Here is a 21,974-nt window from a genome sequence, read left to right on the forward strand (position 1 = left end):
TACTAATTGGTTCTCTGACAGAGTAGCTGATGCTTGGAACAGACTACCAAATTACATTAAAGCAAGTACTAGTTTAGATATGTTTAAGAACAGCCTGGACATTTATTATGGGAACAAGTGTTTTGGTATATTGGCAAGCTAGAAGGGCTTAGTGCCCGTGCTTGAAACATTTGTATGCATGTATATGTGCGATCTTACAAAAAGCATGTCAAGGTCTGGCATTTTCAACATTTATGCACTTTGATATTTTAATCTTTCATCTCTCTAATATAGACCCTAAATAAAGGCTTTTAAGATATCCCATATCATTATTACATTAGTATCAGAACAAGTGGCCCATGAGTATATGGTTATGTCTTTCTTGTAGTCTCATTCCACTTGCTGTAAACTGCTGTTTTCCTTTATTGTTAAAATTCTCAAACATATTCAGCATACCTTCATTGCTGAGTTCCTCTCCTTTGTCATAACACAACCTCTGGGGTGACCCATGAATGTTTGCGTGTATAAACTATCTTAAAGTTTTAAGGTTTGTGGTCACAATGCTTCCTTTAGTGAAATGGTTAAAATGATTGAGTTAAGGTAGTATGCATTTGGCTATAGTTCACATGCCTGCTGTATCTATTTCATTATATTTTGTAGCCAGTGGTAGTCCCACAGACAGCTTAAGCGTGGTATATTCTTCGGATGTTTTAGTCTTTTCTAGGTGGATATATGTTTGGGGTCTCTATCGCCTGAGCTAACCAAAGCTTTTGCAGCCTGTTAGCAGAGCCACCATTGAAGTTTTAGACTTGGTTTGTTATATTGTAACTACCAGAATCTCACTTCCAGCTGGAGTGTTACTTTATCACCAGTGTTCATGCAGTGATGGCTAGCAAACAACAATTTAAGCCTGCCTGGATGTTAAGCATTACTGCTCCAACATTTTTTTTGTCTTATTTACCATAGTCCCAACTGGAGATATTTTATTACTAGTGTCATCTATTTTTATTTATTTTTAATATTATTTAGTAGGCAGATGAACTGAGCCACTGGGTCCACTCAGTCATGACCTTGTTAGGTGTAAAGAATAATACAGCAAAATGCAGTCAAATGGAAAATATATAGCATTTGCAGCAAATATGCAATACAAATTGTGTAAAATTCATAGCAAAATACAATCAGATGAAAAATGACAAAAAATCACAACACAAGGAGAATCGCAAAAATCGAGGACTGTTTACAGGGCAGTAATAAATACCTAAGACGAAGTGGCAGAACTGTGCATATCACTAAAGAGACTGGAATATAGCATATGCACGTATGTGTAATATAGCTATTATTCAGTGAACACCCTACGGATCTGCAGTACTCGTATGCATATGTACTGTGCAAGCATTGTTCGTGAGCACCCTAGGGGGCTACTACCACTTGTATGTATATGTACAGTTTATGCGTTGTTCTTGTGAACACCCTGGAAAACCGATATAATCATATGCATTTATACAGTGTAGACATTGTTTTGTGAACATCCAGTGAGGCTGCTGCAGTCTTGTGCTCGTGTAGTTTAGCCATTCTTCAGAGAGCACCGTAGGGGACTTCTGCAGTCCTGCATATCTACAGTGTTGAAATTGTTCAGTGAGCATTTTACATGGCATCTACGATCATGCGCATTTCTATAGTGCAGTCTTTGTGAACACCCTATGGAGCTGCTATAGTCATGTGCATTTGTACAGTTTAGGCATTGTGTGAACACCGTAGGGGGCTACTACAGTCATGCATTTGTATAGTGTTGCCTCTGTTTACTGAGCACCCTGGAAGATCATCATCCTCAACCCCTTCTGCATTTTCTACATGGGGGTCAGGGTGTTGTATTATTAACTGTCGCCATCTTTCTCCATTCAGTGCCATACTCCTGCGTTCTTCACTACTCATGTCTGACTGCCACAGGTCTTCTCTCACACAATACGTCTACCTCTTTGCTGGATGCCCTCATTTCCTCTTACCCTTTTCCTGTCTGTCCCATATCTTCATTACCAGATTGTCTTTTTTTTTATGCGCATGTGCCCAAACCACGGTAATCTGTTCTCTTTGATCTTTTCTGTAATTGGAGCTACTTTGGCTTCTGCTCTTATTTCTCGTTTGTCCTACTGTGTGCATCCTGCCACCTGTCTCAGGCATTTCATTTCTGTTACTTCTGCTGTGCCTTTACTGCCCAGGTGTCTGTACCACACAGTAGTACTTAGAGCACCACTGTCTTGTACACCTTACTTTTCAGTTTCTTTGGCATTCTTCTGTGATGCGCTACACTTGACACACTGTGCCAGTTGGCTGCAACCCCTCTTATTCTTTGATCTCTTCATTTAGACTTCCCGTCTCCTCAACCACACCTCCCAGATACTTGAAGCTATTAACCTGTTCTGTAACTTCCCTTCTATCTCAATTCTTAACATTTTCTGATTTCTCCCATGTACTGCCATTACTACTGTCTTGTCTGTACTTAGTTTCATCCCATGTGTCTTCAGTTTTCATTCCATTCCCGTATCCTTTGCTGAAGTTTAGGGGAATGGAATGCAAAAACTCAGATGTTGCACTAATTTGCATGTCTGTGGTGTAGTAATTGATCAGTGAGTACCCTAGAGGGCTTCTGTAATGCATGATGAAGAGAAGGGGGAGGAGGTAGTATTAATGGAATGTAGTATTAATAGAATGTAGTAAGGCAAGCAAAGGAAAAAGACACATAAAGAATGAATAAAATGTAAAGCTGTGATATTAGTGTAGTACAAACAAAGAATATCATACATAAAAAAAGAAATGGATAGTGGGCTTCCACATTAACTCGTAAAGTTAGTATTCATCAAGGAACCAACTCTCAGAAGACTGCTAGGTGGGAAATTAACTCAATGAAAAAAGTGTCTTCTGCAGGCATTCCCCAATGTGGGGGCATATTAACTTGTATACAAACTATGTGGTGGCACAAACACAAAGAAAGGAAAAATCTCAAAAGAAAGGACTGACTGGTGGCACCCACTTAGAAAACTGACAGTGGTTTCCCATAGAAAACAATGATTGGGAAGTACTACTTCACACACTTGTGCTTGGAAAGTTGGTTTATCTTGGAGTTTGCATTCTGCAGACTGTAGAACAGTCGGATAATGACAACTGAACAAAACTCAGAGAAGGTAGGGCTACATGTCTAATGGTGCTACTACTGTTTATTTGTTTTTTGTCTAATTTTTTCAGGAATATTTACCTCTTTTTGGCCTCTACAACCTTTCCATTCTCAAACTTGAATATTCTGCAGCTTGGTTTGAGAGCTACAGCATATGCGTCATCTTATTTAGACCATTACCACCCCCTACACACACACACTGCAAGTACAGTGTCACTGGCAGCAGACACCAAAGATTTAAAAATAAAAACTTCTAAAGCTTCTCTTTTTTACTTTCTCCAAGTCTTTTGGGTTTCTAATACCATGACAGGAATGAACCCCATTCCTAAGTCAAAGTATGATTAAAGTTCATGAAATGAGTATTGTTTCAATCTTTGATATCAGTCAGAAGTGTTCTTTGCAGTACCCACAATGTGCCTAGTAATGGTTCCTCCTGCAATTCATATGGGGTTACATGTATTGGTAACATATCTAAATAAGACTTAGATTCTTTTTTATAAGACCCGTTGCTCCTACTACTGTTGGAACTGCCTGGGTATCTTAATTCCACATTGCCCTTGTTTCTGCCTTTCCCTGAGGGTTTTCTGACGATAGTTTAGTATTGCTTTTTTTTCTTGGCATTAAAGCTGTACTTGATTTTCTCGTAACCACTGATGACCTATGTTTTCTCATCAGCAGTATCCCTTATAAAATATTTCAGAGACAAAAGTCAGATTCAGACTTGCAGTTCACCATTTTTCCTTCATGCTTGCTCAAGCACTGTGCAACATGATATAGGTTGTTGTTCTTCTTCTTTTGGCTTTTCCCGGTTAGGGGTCGCCACAGCGGAACTCAGGTCCGCTAATGATTGGCATTAGATTTTTATGGTTCCAAGATGCCAGATCAATGCCCAACCCTCAACGAAGGCACGCCCATTCACGCATGTCTTTCGAACGCCACTCGACTGCAGGGAGGACATGCAGACTCCACACAGAAGGCACTCCAGCCGAGAATTGAACGGGAGAACCTCTTGCTGTGAGGCGACGCTACCGCTGCACCACTGCGACTCTGAGTTATTGCACACTGTCTTAGCAGCTAAATATTTAGTGTGAAAATACCTTTAATGCACATATCTTAACTTTACAAGTAAATTCCAGACTGTTCAAACTAAAACTGTTTCTAACCACAAAGTTTCACTCCTTCATTCATTCTGCACTAGTCAGGTGGCATCGGTCATAAAAGAGGAAAATATGGTAAAGGGCTTGATACACAGGTGTACAGCTAAGAATAGCTTGTAACAGAGTATCACTGCTTCTCTCAAGTCCTTTTTAGTAGGATTGCTTTATTGTTTTGTTTTCTGTTGGAGACAAACCCCTTGCCCCACTTGCAGTGGCTATGCTAACTGCACTCCCTTATGTAATATGATCAACTCTGATGCCTCTGCACCTCATAATAAAGATACTAACAGCCTTCAGAGGAACTGTATTCAATAAAGTACATGATGCTCAGTAACAAGTGCATTACTGTGACCATGGTAAAAGTAGGTTTGGGTTCCTGCATTGTAAAACAGCAACATGATCCACATAAATTATTGAACTGTCACTTATGGCATAAGGCAATCATGTAAATAAATGAAAACCAACTGTAGTGATGTATTCTCAGTTACAGATGTCATGCATCACATATAGTCTTCTGTACAGTCATTGTCAATCCAGCATTACACAGCTCACTCCGTTCCTATCTTCCCATAACCTCATTACTCCTCCAATACATTAGTCTACATGTATCATTATAAAGATGCCCATTTTTCTATGTAATTTGCCCCCTACTCTTTTCTAATCACCCCACTTCCAATTTTTTTTAACAATGTTACTGTATTCACTACTTCAGATGTGGTTCGTTTAGAAGTTGATTTCCATTTTCTAGTACCTGCTTTTTAGCCAGCCACCACAATTAAACTTAGCAAGGCCTTAACCACGTCTAGGCAGTTCAGATCATGTATCCCAGCTCAAAAATAATTTCCTAAGTTACACCAAATTGCTTACCTAGTATTTCTGACAGAGTACTCTGTAGGGAATTTTTAAAACCTGCCAACTCATTACATTCCCAAAAAATATGTTGCAAAAACACTATAAAAAAAGGACCAACACTGCGCTAAACCAAGTCCAAGGACAAAAGAAGTGAGTTTGAGGATAGGGGGTTATAAAAGGGAATTACTGGAAGAAATAAGGGTACAGGTAGTAAGTGATAGGCATAACTCTTCAAGGCCCTATTTTGCACCACGGCATTCAGACCCAGAAATGTCCACTAAACGTAATGAAGTCCAACCATTGCAGTATGTGACATGTACTAGGAATGTGGAACATGTGAAAGAGATATTCACTAAGAATCGGAGGGTATTTGAAAGTATGCCAGAGCTAAGGGAGATAGTGGGTGAAAAACTGTCCTTTAGTTATAGGAATTGTCCAAATCTGACAATACATTTGTGTTATAAAGATGCACCTTTAAATACAAAAGTTTTAAGATATAACAAGTTGGGGATTTTTCCATGCCTTAACTGTGTTAACTGTTAAGTACATAATAAGGGAGAATTGTTTTATTCATCTAATAACAAGAAAGAAGTACAGTTGTTCCTGCTCAGCAGCACGTAATACAATTAATGTTGTATGTCTTGCTTACCTGTATGAGATGTACCTCCTATGTCGGCAATTGTAGTTGTAGATCGAACGACTGAATTACACAGCATCACTCAGAAGTACTTAGAAGTTTCTACTAATGCTTTGGTAAAACATGTGATGGATAAAGGGGCTGACCATGAATTTGGCTTTAGGGTTATCCATACTATATGTAAAAATTTGAAAGGTGGAGACATAAATAAGATAGAAATATGTGCGCTAAATTGGATTTTTTGGGTACAAGCTGACATAGAACTAGATTTGAATGCCCATGCTAGCATCAAATCTGTATTTAGAAAAAACAGATGAGCGTACATTGACATAATATTTTATAAGCTTTTCAGTATTTTTAATATATTTTTATATATATTCCTATGTTTTTAGTGATCTATGTAGTTATGAATATTTTTCATACCGTGATATGGTTCAATGCATTTATTTTTCATAATTATTTTAAGGTTTTAACATGCTGAATTGCCAGATACTGTTGCTTTACATCAGACTTAGGCTGTGTCACATGACTGTATGAAGTGTATAAAATGGAGAGCTACTAAAGAAAGCTTTGCTGCAATGTACTTTGTTGGAATAAAGTTTACTTTTGGGCGTTTCCATAGTCCGAGGTTTTTTTTTTTTTTTTTTTTGCCAAAAATATGTTCCCAGTTACCTTTTTCTTCCCCATCATACCTCCAACATTAGTTGAAAAATATTAAAAAATGATTATGGTTGAAATGGTGGGGGATATAAAATGTATATAAAAATCTGGATGATATTGTTTTGAAAAAATGTTGAATGTATGTTTTTGTTGATTGAATCATAGGTATTGGATGTGTAAATGGTGTTTGTTACAGTTTGTAATACTTGCCATGAGATCTTTTGCATTCATCTAAGCTACTGACAACTCGGGTCGCTGGGATCTCGTTATAATGTCACATCTGAAGGAGTCTACACTTAGGAATGTAGCACACTCCTAATGCTGCAGGGCAGTGACAGCAATTCAGTTACTTAGAATGGGAATAGAACACACAACCTTCTGGTCTTCTGGAACCAGAGGCAAATATGCTGCCTGTTGTGCCACTGACACTGCTGCCATTTAATTAAACCCAAAGGGTGCCATATAAAAAGATAGCATGGTGAAGTACGAATCTCCTTGTACGATTTCTCTGCATGCCCTTTTTAATATCGTACTGTTTCCTTTTTGTTGTTACAGTGACATGTAGATCATTCAAGTACATGAGTATGTTCATGACCTTAGGAAAACAAAGCACTTATAAAGTTCATTGATTCTGTTTACAAGATCAATTAAATGTTTTAAATATAAGATTAGACTGCAGAGTTTGTGTGTGCGTGTTTGCATGTGTGCACGCGTGTGTGTGTGTGTGTTGCAGAGATGACCATCTTCTTTCTTTAGAAAATGTGGATTGAAAATTTAGTTGCAATTCTGAATAACAGTACTAAATAAGCTATTTTTAAGCCTGGAATTCAACTATATATGTAAAAGAAAGATGCAAACAAGAATTAAAAGACATTGTGAAATTAAAACTGGTGATGTTGCACAGGAGAGAAAAAAAAAAGTAAGAAAAAAATCATAGCACTCTCTTTAAATTAGCAGAGAAATATAACCAGTGTAACTGTTCTCACAGTAGCTCATTCTGTCATCATAAAATTACATCAGGGTGGCAAAAATCCTGGACTGTAAAATGAAATTACTTCAGCAGTGAAGCCCCAGCAGGCCATTTTGAGGTAACAGCTGAGGATATAGTAACCTCTTAGTGTGATACTGGCACTGATGATAATTTCATTTGTGATATTGACTTTTGCTGCTTAATTTTTTGTGCAGTTTAAGCAAAGCAGCATAAGTTATCCTGTCAGTGTTTTTCCCCTAATATGGTTATATGCATGCATGCAAAGATATGCTTGAAAAAAAATATATGCAGACTGTGTGTATACATATAAGTGTGTGCTTGTATGTGATATATATATATATATATATATATATATATATATATATATATATATATATATATATATATATATATGAAAAGTGAACTGTACAGTCTAAGGTTTTGTTAATGTATATGCTCTGAATTATTGTAGCAGTTGTGTTGAAAAGTACGCAGGTCAGGCATTACTTTTGTTCATTAATCACATTTTTCTTTTGTTAGGTGGTAACTAACAGGGACACACAGGAAACCCTCCTCTGCTTGGCGTGTGTATTTGAAGTCTCAAACAGTGAACATGGAGCACAGCATCATATCTACCGACTCGTAAAAGACTGAGAGGCCGCGTATTTATCTATTAGTAAAACGGTTAAACCTCAGTACAAGTGGCAGTGCCTCTACTTTAAGTCTCACCCAGATTCTTCTCAACCACGTTCTGACAAATGCCATTTTAATGTGTAACGTTATGACCAGAGCTGTGAAATTTTGGTACATTTATGAAAATGTTTAAAATATTTTTATTATATGCCCTTCTAAAGAGAGGATGTACATAAATGGCAGTACACTGGAAGGATTATTTAGGAACCTGTGTTGGGTATGTCCTAAGGTTGTACTAGATTGGAAGAATATTTTTGAAATGACATTGGGGAACTGAGATGAAGAACGTGTAATTGTATTAGTTCACTATCTACTGTAATAATTTATTAGCAGGCTTTTTTTCAAAAGTGACTGTATGGAATATGACTTTTTTTAAATATGTTATAAATTAACTGGCAGCAGAATGCCATATTTTTTCCAAAATGCTACTTGTAACTTGCAAGTGTTTTTAGAACTAAGGCAGAAGTAAATTGCATTACTAAACAGCTTACCGGTTTCATAAAACTGAAGTCTTAGTTCAATATTAATGTAGTAAATGCAGTATATGATCCCAGAAAAGATGGCTGCTAAATGAATTATTTCCTTTTCTGATAACATCCTGTACTATTTGTATGCCTCTTCTTAAGAAGTACAATGACAGCTTCCCAAAAGGTTATCTACTATGTCCCTGCTGTAACCTTTGTAGTCAGTGTCAAGAGTTAAGTGTTTATAAAAAAATTAACTCTGTGAGATTAAGTGAATTGTTTAATATAAAGAATTTACAGTGATGCTCTGAACAGTGATATTTTTCATAAGTTCAACTAAATGTACTGTAGCATAGTACATTTTAAGTAGATGTTTTAAGTTCTGGAAACATTTGGCATACATAATGCAAACTGTTTGACTACTACACCATATGCTACTTCAGTTTAGCATTCAGCTTGCCATATAATGTATTGAAACAATGTTTGGTAGTTTTTTTGGGCATAATTGCTTATTCATAAGCACTTGGTCTGCTGTTAGAAAACATGGAGACTATCAGTTTCAGTAGATTGCATGAATTATAAGAGAGTGCTTTGCAGTCTCAGTTTTATTAAATGAAAAATATTACATATTGTAGTAGTAAATAATAAATTTCAGATTCAGAGTAATTATATACTCTGCTTAACTTTGTTTAAAAAGTCAAATAGTTGTAAAAAAATTAAATTGGTCACACTTTGAATAAAAAATGTCAAAGGGTTTCCTTTGCAGTGTATACAAGTAGCCTTCTCCCCAGAGACATCTTCATTACTAGAAGCCTTAAATCCATAAAAAGTCAGTGTTGGGGATACCAATCCAGAAGGATGCCACTAAACATTGAGCTCTTTTGTAAGCTGGAACAGTCATCATATTACTGTTAATTTTATAGTACTTTTTCATTCAGAGCTGCCAAAGCACTAAAATGTACAGTGCCTTAGTGTTACACTAGAGAATAACATTTTGTTGTGGAATTGCAAGATTTTAGGTCTTACTTTGATTTCCCCATTCATACTTTGAAATGAAAATGTCAGTACTTCTAAATATGAATTATAGTATATGTAGTACAAGGTTTCCTATCAGAACTAACTGTAAATATTAGAGAGTAAAATACAAAGTTACAGCTTTTCTATAGAATATATACACTCTGTACTTTTTAAAGCTGCCTTTAAATTTCATGACCAAAAAATGATGATCTTTATGAACTTTCTGCACTCTAGCATGAAGGTGCCTTTGATTTGAAAGTTCCAGCTTAGAAAAGTGCCAACTGTGATTTTGTTGAAGAAAGTAAAGAAACCAAAAACTTAAAATAAATCACCATAATGCCTTTGGTTAAATGAGCAGAATCACTCTTTCAAATGAAATGGCATTTTAAGGCACAGGACTGTAAAATATGAATTTTAAAGAGGAAATATTTATTATGGCAACATTAATCTTCTAATGTGTGAACCTTTGAAGTTTCACAAGCACTGTGGTATTTTAAATTTCTAACTTCTATTAAATTGCTTGATGAATGTTTATGATAATTTAACCGTTTCTGCTGTTCTCTGGGAATTGAAATATTCCTCCGAGGTTATTTATAACTATTTTTCTTTACAGTGATGAGTTGTATGTCATTCTCCTTAGTTAAACCTTTCACATCCATGGGCATGTCAGCTGCCCAGACTGTGTCAGCACCTTAAATGGTCTTTCTCAAGCTATAACGGATACATCAGTGATGGATCCTTGTTATAGGAATTTGGTAGTGCATGCTGTTTTATTTATTTGGTAAATCTCATTTTAATGTACAATTTGCCATTCATTGTTTTTTTTTCCAGTGTAAAAGTTGCATTTATTCTTTTATTTCTAGTGGTGCCATAACTATTTTTTTCTGGCACATATCTGAAAGTTTTTGTATATTACATTTGTCATAATAATGGTTGGTTGGTTGATTGTATCATTTTAATCTTTACAACATTAAGGTTTAAGTTATGTACCCCCTAAATGTTTCTGGAACCCAGTTCAGCGCACAAATGGTATATTAGCCATTTGTAAATCAACAATGCAGCTCTTGCTTTGATTCACAAAAATATTCTGATCATTTCAGAAGCAGATTTTAAACCTTTTTTGTAAGTTTCATTGAAATTCCAGAATTTGTAACTAATTTGAAAACTAAATGTTCATATGGATTATCAGTATAATTTGCCTAAAAAACACTATTTTCTAAAAGAAAGTTCTTGTTATAACTGACTTTGGAGGACTTCAGTTTGTTATTGCACGTATTTTAGTGAGTATGTCGATAATATAAAATGGAGAAGTGTGTTTTACTTCATTGACTACAAAATAAATGCACTTGGTAATTTTTCACACTACATGACATTGCCGCCTTACAGAATATATGTTGGAGGCATATTATGGATGACATGACCGGTTTAATAACGTGCCTGAAGAAGGGAAGAGAATTTTATATTATTAAAACCTAAACAGCCTTTAACGCTTCTATATCAGTATGTGTTGTGTTAACAGTTTTGCCACGTGCATTTGTTCACACTACAGATGACTTCAAGAAATGTTCATGTTTTGTTAGTTATTTGTGGAATTTGTATTAAAATGGTTTGTGACTTAAACATATTCATATTGTATATGGTCAGTGGTTACCTTAATACTGTGCTGCTATTGATAATGTTGATGTGAAACTTCCCTTTGATGCATCACATAATACCTCTCTTTAAGATAGGGAAAAGTCTTTTTCACTTTAAATTTTGGAATGTCATGTGAGTTTTTTTTGTTTTGTTTTTGTATCATAATTACGTGTGTAAAATGTATCAAAAGGAATTTCTATCAATCCTCTTGGCAGTACAGTGGTTTTATATTTGTCATTGTCTTTGTGTAGGTACTCGTACCTTTCATTTGTAACTGTTTTAAATGTTGGCTTTAAAGTGAACTTATCTTTTAGTACAGATAGAAATATGAGGATTATAGCATTTGTGTGCAAAGAAATTTTTTAAAGGTGCTTTGTATAAAAAGGATAAATCCTAGCATTTGCGGTACGTGTGTGTGGTAACTTTAATATCCATGACAGTTAAGTGCAATTATTTCATCACTTCAAAAAAATGCTACTTTTTGTGTCCATTGCTGCAGGTGTTTTCATGTCTTTGCTAAGTGACACCTTTTGATGCCTTCTTGATAACGTGGTAGATATTTTGTAGCTTTCTAGAAACTTTGTATTCATGACAATAAACTAAATTAAAGTACTTGTTATAACTTTATACCTTTAAGTCTTTTGTCGTAAGATGTGAACCACTGAAACTTTTTAACCTTGAGTCAAATTATTGTAATTCAGCTTTCTGTTGGAAAATGAATTTGTAATCAGTACAGAGAAATAAAGAAGTAAATTTTAGATTTACAATGTTGCAGGAAAAAAGTACACTTCTGATTTAAGTAATTGTTTCTTTATGGTAAGTAAAGTGAGCCTATCAGACTGTCAGGTGGTTTCCGTGCATGTTTGTTGGTGTATGTGTGTATGTATGCATTTGCATAAAATATGTATGTTTGGCTAAATGATGCCTGATCACTGGAACTGTCAAATCTTCTTCCATTGATCACCTGATTATTGAAACCCACACCGTCAACTTTCTCTAAAAATACAAAAAACAGTGATATTGCATGGGGTAGCCCCCACCATAGAGATGCTAACTCCAGGACTGCATAGCAGAATGGAGTTTGAAATGTCCACTGTTATGTGATTTCATTAAGATACCGTACTGAATGCAACTGTTTCTCAAGTGAAATGCAGTAAGTCAGCGGGTACATCATCTGCAGATGTGGCAGCCAGATATATATGAATCATTCACTGTGCCAAATGCATTTACCCTGAATGCCATTTGCATGAAATACAAATTGCTGGAAACTATTTTCAGAGGTCATTGAGGTTGTACCTTTCTCCATTATTGTGCAAGTGGGGGAAGTTGCCCCCCTGTATAAAACAATTTCTTTTTTTCTCTGGAAGAGATTTTCAGTGATTTGTATTTGCACAAAAGGCATTGAGTGTAAATATGTTTGGTAACGCAACATGTTTTCAGACATACACACATATTTTGAATAAAAGCGTCTTAAAGAAGCATGTATCTACTGAAAAGTAAGTGTGCAGCTTTATGGAAGTGATCTTGTTGGCCATGGGCTGCCTTCTGATATTTTTTTCATGGTGATAGAAACAAACTATCAGATACTGTCTTAAGCCAATTTGATTTTGAGGTTCCCTCCCAACTGATTTAGCCATCTGTGACTGCCTGCAAAGGAAATAATCAGCAGCTTTGGCTCCCTTCAGAGTGATACATTGAGTTTCTGGAGTTTATCCAACTATTCATAATGCAATTCCACAAGTTAACCATACAAATTCAACCAGAGGAGTATCTTAATTGGGCTTTCTGTACTGAGTGTTACAGAAACAGTAATAGCTTGACATTTCCATGCAAAGTACACACTTGCATGTAAACGCATCCCATGTAAGCCCAGCCCAATGTCTAATTAGCTTTGATGGATCGAGATGCTTCATTTAATATCACCTGTTGGAGTTACTTGATATAAATAGGCCAGTAAATGTTCATTCTGGAACATAACTGATATGCCATTACCAGTACAAAAGTCAGTTTTTGATTTGTAACTTTTGTACAGTAATAGAGAAGTGCCAATTAATTTGTGTAAAGATGCTATCATCCATGATGATAACAAACAGTTTCTGCGGTAGTTTTATCATAAAGGTGGGATGTAAGAATTTGAAAAGGTTTTAGCATTTTAGGTATTGATTGGTTTGTCATATCAGATGATGCTTTAAACATTAAATAGATTTACATGTTAACATTTTATTCTGAGAAAGGGCTTCTCGTGTTGAGATGAGTGTTTGACAAACATTATGTTAAAATAAAAATAGTTGAATTCTGAATTCCACACACTGTGCAGCTGAGTTTTTATTTATTTTTTGGTTAATCCCTATGATGGCAAAACTGGAGCTTGTACCTTCAAGAATCAACCAGTGACTAATCTCATATCTGTTAGGTTCAGGTTATACCTATATCAGTCCTACAGCAGGTGTATTTTCTCCTTCCTCTAAAGAAAATAGCATTTAATTGTCACTCCACTTTCTTTCTTTGTGGTTGATATTTTTCTCTTAAACTAGACACTGATTGTGCAAACAGAGCTCCACATGCACTTTTTTTTTAACGGCCGCTATAAATTTTCCTGTTAGCAGTGCTACCATTTTTTTTTTTTAAGTAGACACTGAATATACAAAGCTCTCCATACAACTTTTTTTATTAATAACAGCTGTTAATTTTCCTGTTAACAGCTTTTTACACAGAATATGCAAACAGAGATCCACATACACTTTTTTATTAATAGCTCTTATAAATGTTCATGTGATTAATGGTGTTGCAGTTTTTTTTTTCTTTTTACTAGTCAGTTCTTTAAACTATTCAGAGGAAGTTCCTTCCAAGTCATGTCACTCTACCTGTATCATAATGGTGAATATTTTGTTTAGTATTGTTTGTACTGGTAGTTTAAATTATTTTAACAGTGGGTTGTATGAAGCAATCTATTGTGTGTGCATGATTTGTCTTTTCATTCATCTTATGTCAGTTGAACTCTCAGAGCATGCCATTTCAAAGCATTCTTCTTATTTTCTGTAAATGCATGAAAGGTTTGTATCAGACACATGACAACAATAAAATTAACAAGTCTGACACTGTTATGAAATTATAAATTGGGAGGAGAAAGGATATCTATCACATCCCCCCATTCTTTGGTCTTCAGCTCAGGTTTTCCTACTCTGTAGGTAATTGCATAGCCACTGGCCCTGAAATCTTTGACTTTTGGATTGAGTTGATGAGTGGAAGTTGTAACAAAAGAGTTAATTTCACTCTTCTGTAATCCTAAATGAAGTGGAAAATATCTCTATCTGGAACCAGTGCTTCCATTGTCTCATGCACCTCCCACATAAAAGTAGTTTCCACTGGCTAATAGTACTAGATACAGTCCTGTCTGTTTAACATACATTTCTACTTAAGATGGCAAATCATGTACAGTAACCTGGCCTTGACCTTGAGGAGTGGATCATTCTTACTCCACTTACTTTCCCAGTTGAACACCTGCTCACTTTGTGCCCCTGGTATGCTTTATCACATGGTTAAGCTGCTAGCATATATAAAAACGTAGTAGCAAATACAATCCCTAAATGTTTTTGCCCCTCAGTTCTACCTGCTGTTTCCATGGGAATTTTAATGACATTTCTTATTGTTGGTTTGCATGGTGTTCATTCTTTAACTCTGATTTTCAGTAAGGGTAATGGTTAAGGCATGAACCCGTTCTTTTTCCAAACTATTTCATCTGTTCTACTAGAACCGAACTATGGGGGTTGCACACTATGAGGTTTTTGTATGATCCCCAGGAACTTACATTTGAGATTTATACGTTTCTCTGTGAAGTGTGTCCCACAAACTGACTTCTCTTCAGATTTCCTACAGTTCCTACAATTTTCTCAATTTGGATCCATGCAGCGATGGATTCTGAACACACTCAAGTGATGGAAAGCCTGTGCCCATTGAGAGACTTTTATCTCTGAAAATTGAAAAGTATGCTGTTTAAGCTCTCAGTTTTTGAGGAAAACAGTTGTACTGGTTTGTACATTTTCCCCTTGCCCCATGAGTTAAAGCTGATGTGTAAATTTGAACATGCACAGGCTTCCTAAGATTACATGGGACACAACTTACACATTGCTGGTACCATTGGGCAACCTCAATTCCCATGCTCCACTAGTACTTGTTTTGTCTAAGATGGTGTTACATTGCTTTCCTTGCATTGACAAAAAGATATTGGCACAACTTTTTTTCTGTTCTTGGATATACCATGGTGAAAGTTCTAATGAGACATCCAGTCCTGTTGTGTTACGACACAAAAATTACAACTGAAAATCAAAACTGTACAAAATCATAACCATAAAAGGTCACAGCACAAAAGCTTGCACAGACAAAATCAAACATCATTTGTACATGGGAGATTCACCCCTTGCATCACAGAATATTGGGCATGACCCCCCAGCCTGAGCTCATGATCTCACAGTTTGCCTTTACTGTGTTGCCCAGCCCTGTATAAAGCATTAAAATCCACTCAAGATAGTCTTACATATGATGCAGTAAAGTGTACACACTGTGAAATTCACTTAAAAATCAAAGGCTTTAGTATCAGCAAAAAGGGTCCCCAACAAAATGTATTTTTCACTACCCTAAAGAATTCCCATTAAATTTGACTTGTCTTCCTGCTTTCTCTGCTGGTCACTTAATGTCATTCTGTAACTGTGTTTTTTATCTTCTACAGCCACTTCTTTGATGAACGCAACTGGGTAATTTATTAACTTTGTCCCTGATAAATATTGAATGAAAGTGGCTACATTTTAATTCCGTTGCTCTGGACAGTTTTAGCCTTTTTGATGTTCCAACCATAGCAGTCTGTTGCCTCCTCATGTAATCTACAATATCTCATTCCTTTGCCTTCTCTTCCAGTTGTACCATAGCCACTTTATGTCCAGGCACCTGAATAACCACATGTAATCCCAACTATGTACTGACTTTTTACTTTTAAAACTGACTGCTTCCCAGAGATTCTCAGAGCAGGTGTATTGAGAGTTCAAACCAAATCTAACAAATTATTCTTTGAGGGAAGGTGTGTTGGTGCATATTGGTTATGTACGTAATAAGGATGAGACTAGATGTTCTTCGTGTTTCACTGTTGCAGTCATCACCTGTGGGTTACCCCTGCTGGAGTAGCCCTCGGCCACCCTGAATACCAGAGTCGATGTTTTTCTGCGTCAGCTACTGTCGTTTGCTGACGTCAGGTTATCAGTGCTATAAAAGAAGGCAGCCGATGCCATTACATCAGTCTTTCTTGCCATGGAACCTGTAGCAGAAGCGGTTCACAAGTGTGCCGGTCGGTCGCTACCAGAGTTTGACTTGCAGCTGAAAATGTCTAAAGCTAAGTACCCCGTTGGGGATCCTTTTTTCTTCTACTAACCGATGTCCAAAAAAGTTAACAATTGTCTCACCTGTGGAAAGCAAATACGACACAGAGACTTCCATTCATACTGCATCACTTGTTTAGGCCCAGACCATGACTTCCCCCATTGCTGGTTCTGTGTCCTCTTTAACGCAAGAACCATTCATCGTAGAGCTCTTATTGTAGTCAGGTATTTTCGTTTTCTGTCTTCGCATTCCGAAATGGCATCCATCAGCCAACAATCCATAGACATTCTGAAAAAAATAAGGATAAAAATACCGATAGACCACACAAGGATAAGCCTTCTGACGACTCTACTGCTAAGCAGGTAATCAGTTCTCTGGAATTCAGTGAGGTGCCTTTACAGCCCCCAATGCCCATTTCGATACCTTTGCAGGCCTGTACTGAGACCCTTTCAGAGTCCAGTATGCCACAGAAATATTCTTAATCTTCTGAGCCTTTGGTTGTCTCTGCCTTGGTTGGGTCTGGGGCCGTGACGCAGGCACCGGCTTCCAAAGAGGTTTTTCGCACTACCGAATCTAGACAAAAAGTGTCTTTTCCTCCGACAACCGTTTCTCTCAGCCCGAGGATACTCTAAGGCCTAGAAGCAAGGCCACTCTTAGGAAAACTACCTCTTGCCACCATTTTACTCCTGCTCCACCACCCCAAGCTCAAATGCTTAAAATGGTGGAGGATCATATCACCCTTATCAGGGGTAGTCAGACCACAACTTCTAAAAGGAAGAGACATTTCTCCTGAAATACTGACAGAACAGGATTCTGAGGAGTCTGATTATTCAGATTTTTGAAGAGGAACATCCTCTGACTACTTATGAGGTTTCAGACGCAGAGGAATCCATTCCTTCTGCCTCCCCACCAGAAGATTTTTCCTTTGGGTAAATCCATCACACCCTTAGAGAACATTTCCACTGGGAATCCCAGGACTTCCCTCAGTCTAAGAAAAGACTAAGAGAGTTTCTAGACCTGCCCCACCACAGACCCTTGACCATCCCTCTAATCTTGGAGGTGGTTGATGATGTCTTTCATGAATCTAGTGCAACTCCTGACACCCTCCCACCTGCTCCCAGAAAACCTGACAGATACAGTACCGGATTCTCACAAATACATGTACAGAAGTCCTGCTGCAGACCCCAGAGGTCATTACACAGGGACCAAAAGGAGCTAAGGCTAGTTCTGCAAAGAATCCTATTGCTTCTGACAAGGACTCCAGAGCTCTGGACAGATTGGGTAAAAAAGTATACACCTCTGCAACCTTGGCTGTCAGAACACTCAATTGTCAGTTCCACATGTTAAAATACTAACAACATACTTTGGAACGATTCAAACAAAAGATTTCAACCTTTCATTACTGTGCCAATTCAAAAGAGTTAGCAGATTTACTGCACTCTACTTATCAAGTGGCTAAAACTCATTACACTGTGGATATGACGCCCTAGAAGCCTCAAGCGGGGCAGCAATGTCCGAATCTGTCATTAGGAGACATGCATGGTTGAAGATGCTGACCGGTTCGACTCTCAGCTAGAGCGTCTTCTACGTGGAGACATGCGTGAATGGGCATACCTTCGTTGAAGGTTGTGCATTAGGGCTGGCAACTCAGCACGTAAAAATCAACTGCCAATCATTAGTGGACCGGAGTTCCGCTGTGGCGACCCCTAACCGGGAAAAGCCGAAAGACGCAACAACAACATGGTTGAAGGAACAACCTCTCCCTGATCATGTCAAATCTGAATTACTCGATGCAACCTTGGATAAGGACCACTTGTTTGGAGTAAAAGCAGAACAGGTGCTTAAAAAGATGGAAGACAAAGCAAAATCTATGCAAACAGTAAAAGACTTCCTTCAGGTACAACCTCCTAGGTTCAGCAGGAATTTTCTCTCAAAACACTGGTCCTTTCCTGCACCTAGCAGACGGGGGCAAGATAAGCCCCGCAGGGACAAGCCACCCAGACTCCTATCACAGATGGCAGAGAACCAAACAGTGGACCACTTCCACTCCAAAGGCAGGGAGTTCTAAGCCATCCCTCTATGGCAAAAACTCTCAATGGCTCCCTCTCCCCCCTCTGCCCTCTTTTCACTCACCAAAAACTAGGAGGAAGGTTTGCCCTCTGCAATGAAAATTGGCTTTCTGTAACAAAGGACCAATGGGTTTTAAAGATCACTTTTAAGGGATACAAATTCTCCTTCAACGAACTCCCAATTCTAAGAGGGTACCCAGACTTCCCTCCAAATCAGTGGGCAGAGGCACTGAAACAAATCCAAACTCTCATATCCCAAGGGTCAGTAGAACCTGTCCCCTTAGATAAAACAGGCAAAGGCTTTTATTCCAGACTATTCCTTGTTCCCAGGAAAGAGGGCACTTGGCACCCCAACCTGGATTTATCCATTCTGAACACCTTCCTGGTGATCCCCAAATTCAAAATGCTAACTTTGCAGCAGCTGCTGCCTATGCTGACAAAAAATGCCTGATTAGTTACCCTAGATCTAAAAGATGCCTACCTCCAGATCCTCATAAAGGAATCCTGCAGGAAATATCTTCCCTTCAGAGCAGGTTCACAACACTTTCAGTTCTCTACACTACCCTTTGGCTTATTTACTTCTTCCAGGGTATTCACCAAATGCTTAGCCCCAGCCATAGCCTTTTGCAGACAGAAAAATATACAAATTTACCCTTATCTGGACGACTGCCTCATTCAGGCAGATTGCAAAGAAAAGCTCCTCAAGGACCTCCTCTTTGTCAAAACCCTCCTAACCTCCTTAGGGTACACCATCAATGAGAAGAAATCAAAGCAAACACCCTCCAGGAAGATCATTTTCTTAGGTACACTGCTGGACACAGCATCCCAAATGGCCTTCCTATCCCCAGAAAAGCAGAGCTTACTGCTCTCTGTTTTACTCAGCTGGTTTCCAGATGCCACCTCACTGCGAGGAAGTTCCTGCAAGCCTTGGGGTAGATGGCATCTTGCATCCTTCTAATTCCTCTGGCCGGGCCTCACATGAGAAAACTTCAGTGGTACCTAAAGAACCTTTCGTGTCAGTACACTCAAACTCTAGAGACCTCTCTCCCTCTGATCCCCTGTATAAGGGAAGAGTTTCTTAGGTGGGCAGGGGCCTGTGCCCAGAATAAGGGTCTTTCCTTCACCCTCTGCCCAACCAGGCAGACCATTACCACCAACACCTCAGATGTAGCTTGGGGAGCTCACCTAGAAGGCAGGTGCACCCAAGGTCTTTGGGATGCCCAACACCTTCCCTTACACATCAACCAAAAGGAAATTATGGCAGTACAAAAGGCTCTGACATCCTTCAAACCCCATCTCAAGCCAGGGGTTCTCCTTATCAAATCAGACAACACCACAGTAATGTGGTACATCAACAAATATGGAGGGACCCAATCTTACCCTCTGTATAGGCTAACCATGAACCTCTGGGCTGACAGACTCTTTCATGGGACTACACCTGATAGCCCAATACCTACCAGGGATCAACAACACCCTGACAGACCACTTAGGCAGAAACTTACTGGACCCCCACGAATGGCAGCTGCACAGAAAAGTCTTTTTACAAATCACTCAGGCGTGGGGGACTTTGGAGGTGGATCTCTTTGCTTCGCATCTCAACCATTAGCTGAAAAAATTCTGTAATGGGGAGTATCACCACCTAGCATGGAAAGTGGATGCCTTGACCTTCCCCTGGAACACCCTCTTTGTGTACGCATTCCCTCCTCTGCCTCTTATTCCAAAGGTACTGATCAAAATAAGGGAGAAGAGACCAAAGACCATCCTCATTACTCCAGATTAGCCCAGACAACATTGGTACCCCTTACTGCGCAGCCTGACCTTACAGCATCCCAGAAAGCTTCATGTGATCTCAGATCTTTTAACTCAGATGGGGGAATGCTGCACCTAGACTTGCAGACTGTCAGACTATCAGCATGGCTAATACTCTAAAGGCAAACAAGGGGTCCCTGTTAAGCAAACGGGTCCTAGACATTATCACAGAGACCAGAAGGCCCCAGCACCAGAAAATCTTACAGGAAAATGGAGAAGATTCTGCTTCTGGAGCCAGTCCAGAGGGGGCAATACCTCACAACCTTCCATCCCTCTTATCCTGGACTACCTAGTGGAGCAACTTAATTGTGGCCTGTCCTTCTCCTCTATTAAAATCCACACATCAGCCATTTCAGCTCATTTTGATACAGAACAGCCCCTGTTCTCCCTTACCTTGATTAAACAACCCCTCAGTAGGGCTTCTAATATCAGACCTCCCAGAAGGCCACCCACTCCAGCCTAGGATCTGAATTATGTTTTGGAAAAGCTACCTTTACCTCCCTTCAAACCTCTCCTGGAAGACTGTTTTTCTCCTAGCTATCACCTCAGCCAGAAGGGTTTCAGAACTTCAGGCAATGATGGCCATTGAGCCCTTCGTCATCTTTCATGCAGACAGGGTCTCCCTGAGGACTAATCCCTCCTTTATGCCCAAGATGATATCTAATGTAACTCTCAACCAGGCCATACATCTACCTTCTTTCCTAAACCTCAAAACAAGGGGGAATGAATTCTGCACTCACCAGACATGCACAGACAGCTCAGATACTGTCTGTACCATACTAAACCCTTCAGGAAAATGGACCAACTACTTGTCAACTTTGCCCCAGGGGCAAAGGGGAAGCCCATTTCCAAACAAACCATTTTCAAATGGATATCGCACTGTATCAATTTCTGCTATAGACTGCATGTGAAACCCCCCTCCCAGGTCTATTTGAACCCAGTCCACTAGGGCAGCCTCCACTTCCACAGCATTCCTCAGAGGAGTTCCCACCAGGGATATCCTGGAAGCTGCCACCTGGACTTCTGTCCATACCTTTACCAAGCATTACCATCTACCTCTATTTTCTAAGGCTAGGGCAGGGTTTGCCTCTGCAGATGTTCTTCATGTTTCACTGTTGCAGTCATCACACTTTGGTTATCTGCCTGCAGGTAGCCCTCAGTCTGCCCGAATACCAGAGACTTAGTATTTCTGCATCGGATGCTGTCGCTTCTTCCATAACATCAGGTCATCAAGGGTAAAAAAAACAGGCAGCCGCCCCCATTACATCAGTCTTTCTTGCCGAGGAGGAGCCCGAAGCAGAAGCAGTTTGCAAGTGCCAGTCGGCTGCTACCTGAATTTTTCATTTTCGAGTTGAATAATCCTGGTCTTCTAAAGCTAATTACCCCATTGGGGATCCTTTTTTCTTGCTCTAACCGATGTCAGAAAAAGTTAACAATTGTCCTGCTTGTGGAAAGCAAATACCTCACAGAGATTTTCATTCTTACTGCATCACCTG

The 21,974-nt window shown here is 38.7% G+C and overlaps 1 protein-coding gene across 5 annotated transcripts in view; it reads left to right on the top strand.

The window, feature by feature from the left end:
- The window catches only part of TEAD1 (TEA domain transcription factor 1), a 1,209,838-nt gene extending 1,197,978 nt beyond the window's left edge, over positions 1 to 11,860 (top strand). For all 5 annotated transcript variants that reach the window (XM_044058987.1, XM_044058991.1, XM_044058986.1 and 2 more), the window contains one exon: positions 7,965 to 11,860. In XM_044058987.1, the coding sequence (XP_043914922.1) occupies positions 7,965 to 8,078 (114 nt within the window). In that variant the 3' untranslated portion in view covers positions 8,079 to 11,860. The remainder of the gene's footprint in view (positions 1 to 7,964) is intronic.
- Positions 11,861 to 21,974: the final 10,114 nt, after the last annotated feature.

This window comes from Protopterus annectens, chromosome 17.part0 (assembly GCF_019279795.1).
Source record: "Protopterus annectens isolate FY-2018-M chromosome 17.part0, PAN1.0, whole genome shotgun sequence".
Classification (NCBI taxonomy): Eukaryota; Metazoa; Chordata; order Ceratodontiformes; family Protopteridae; genus Protopterus; species Protopterus annectens.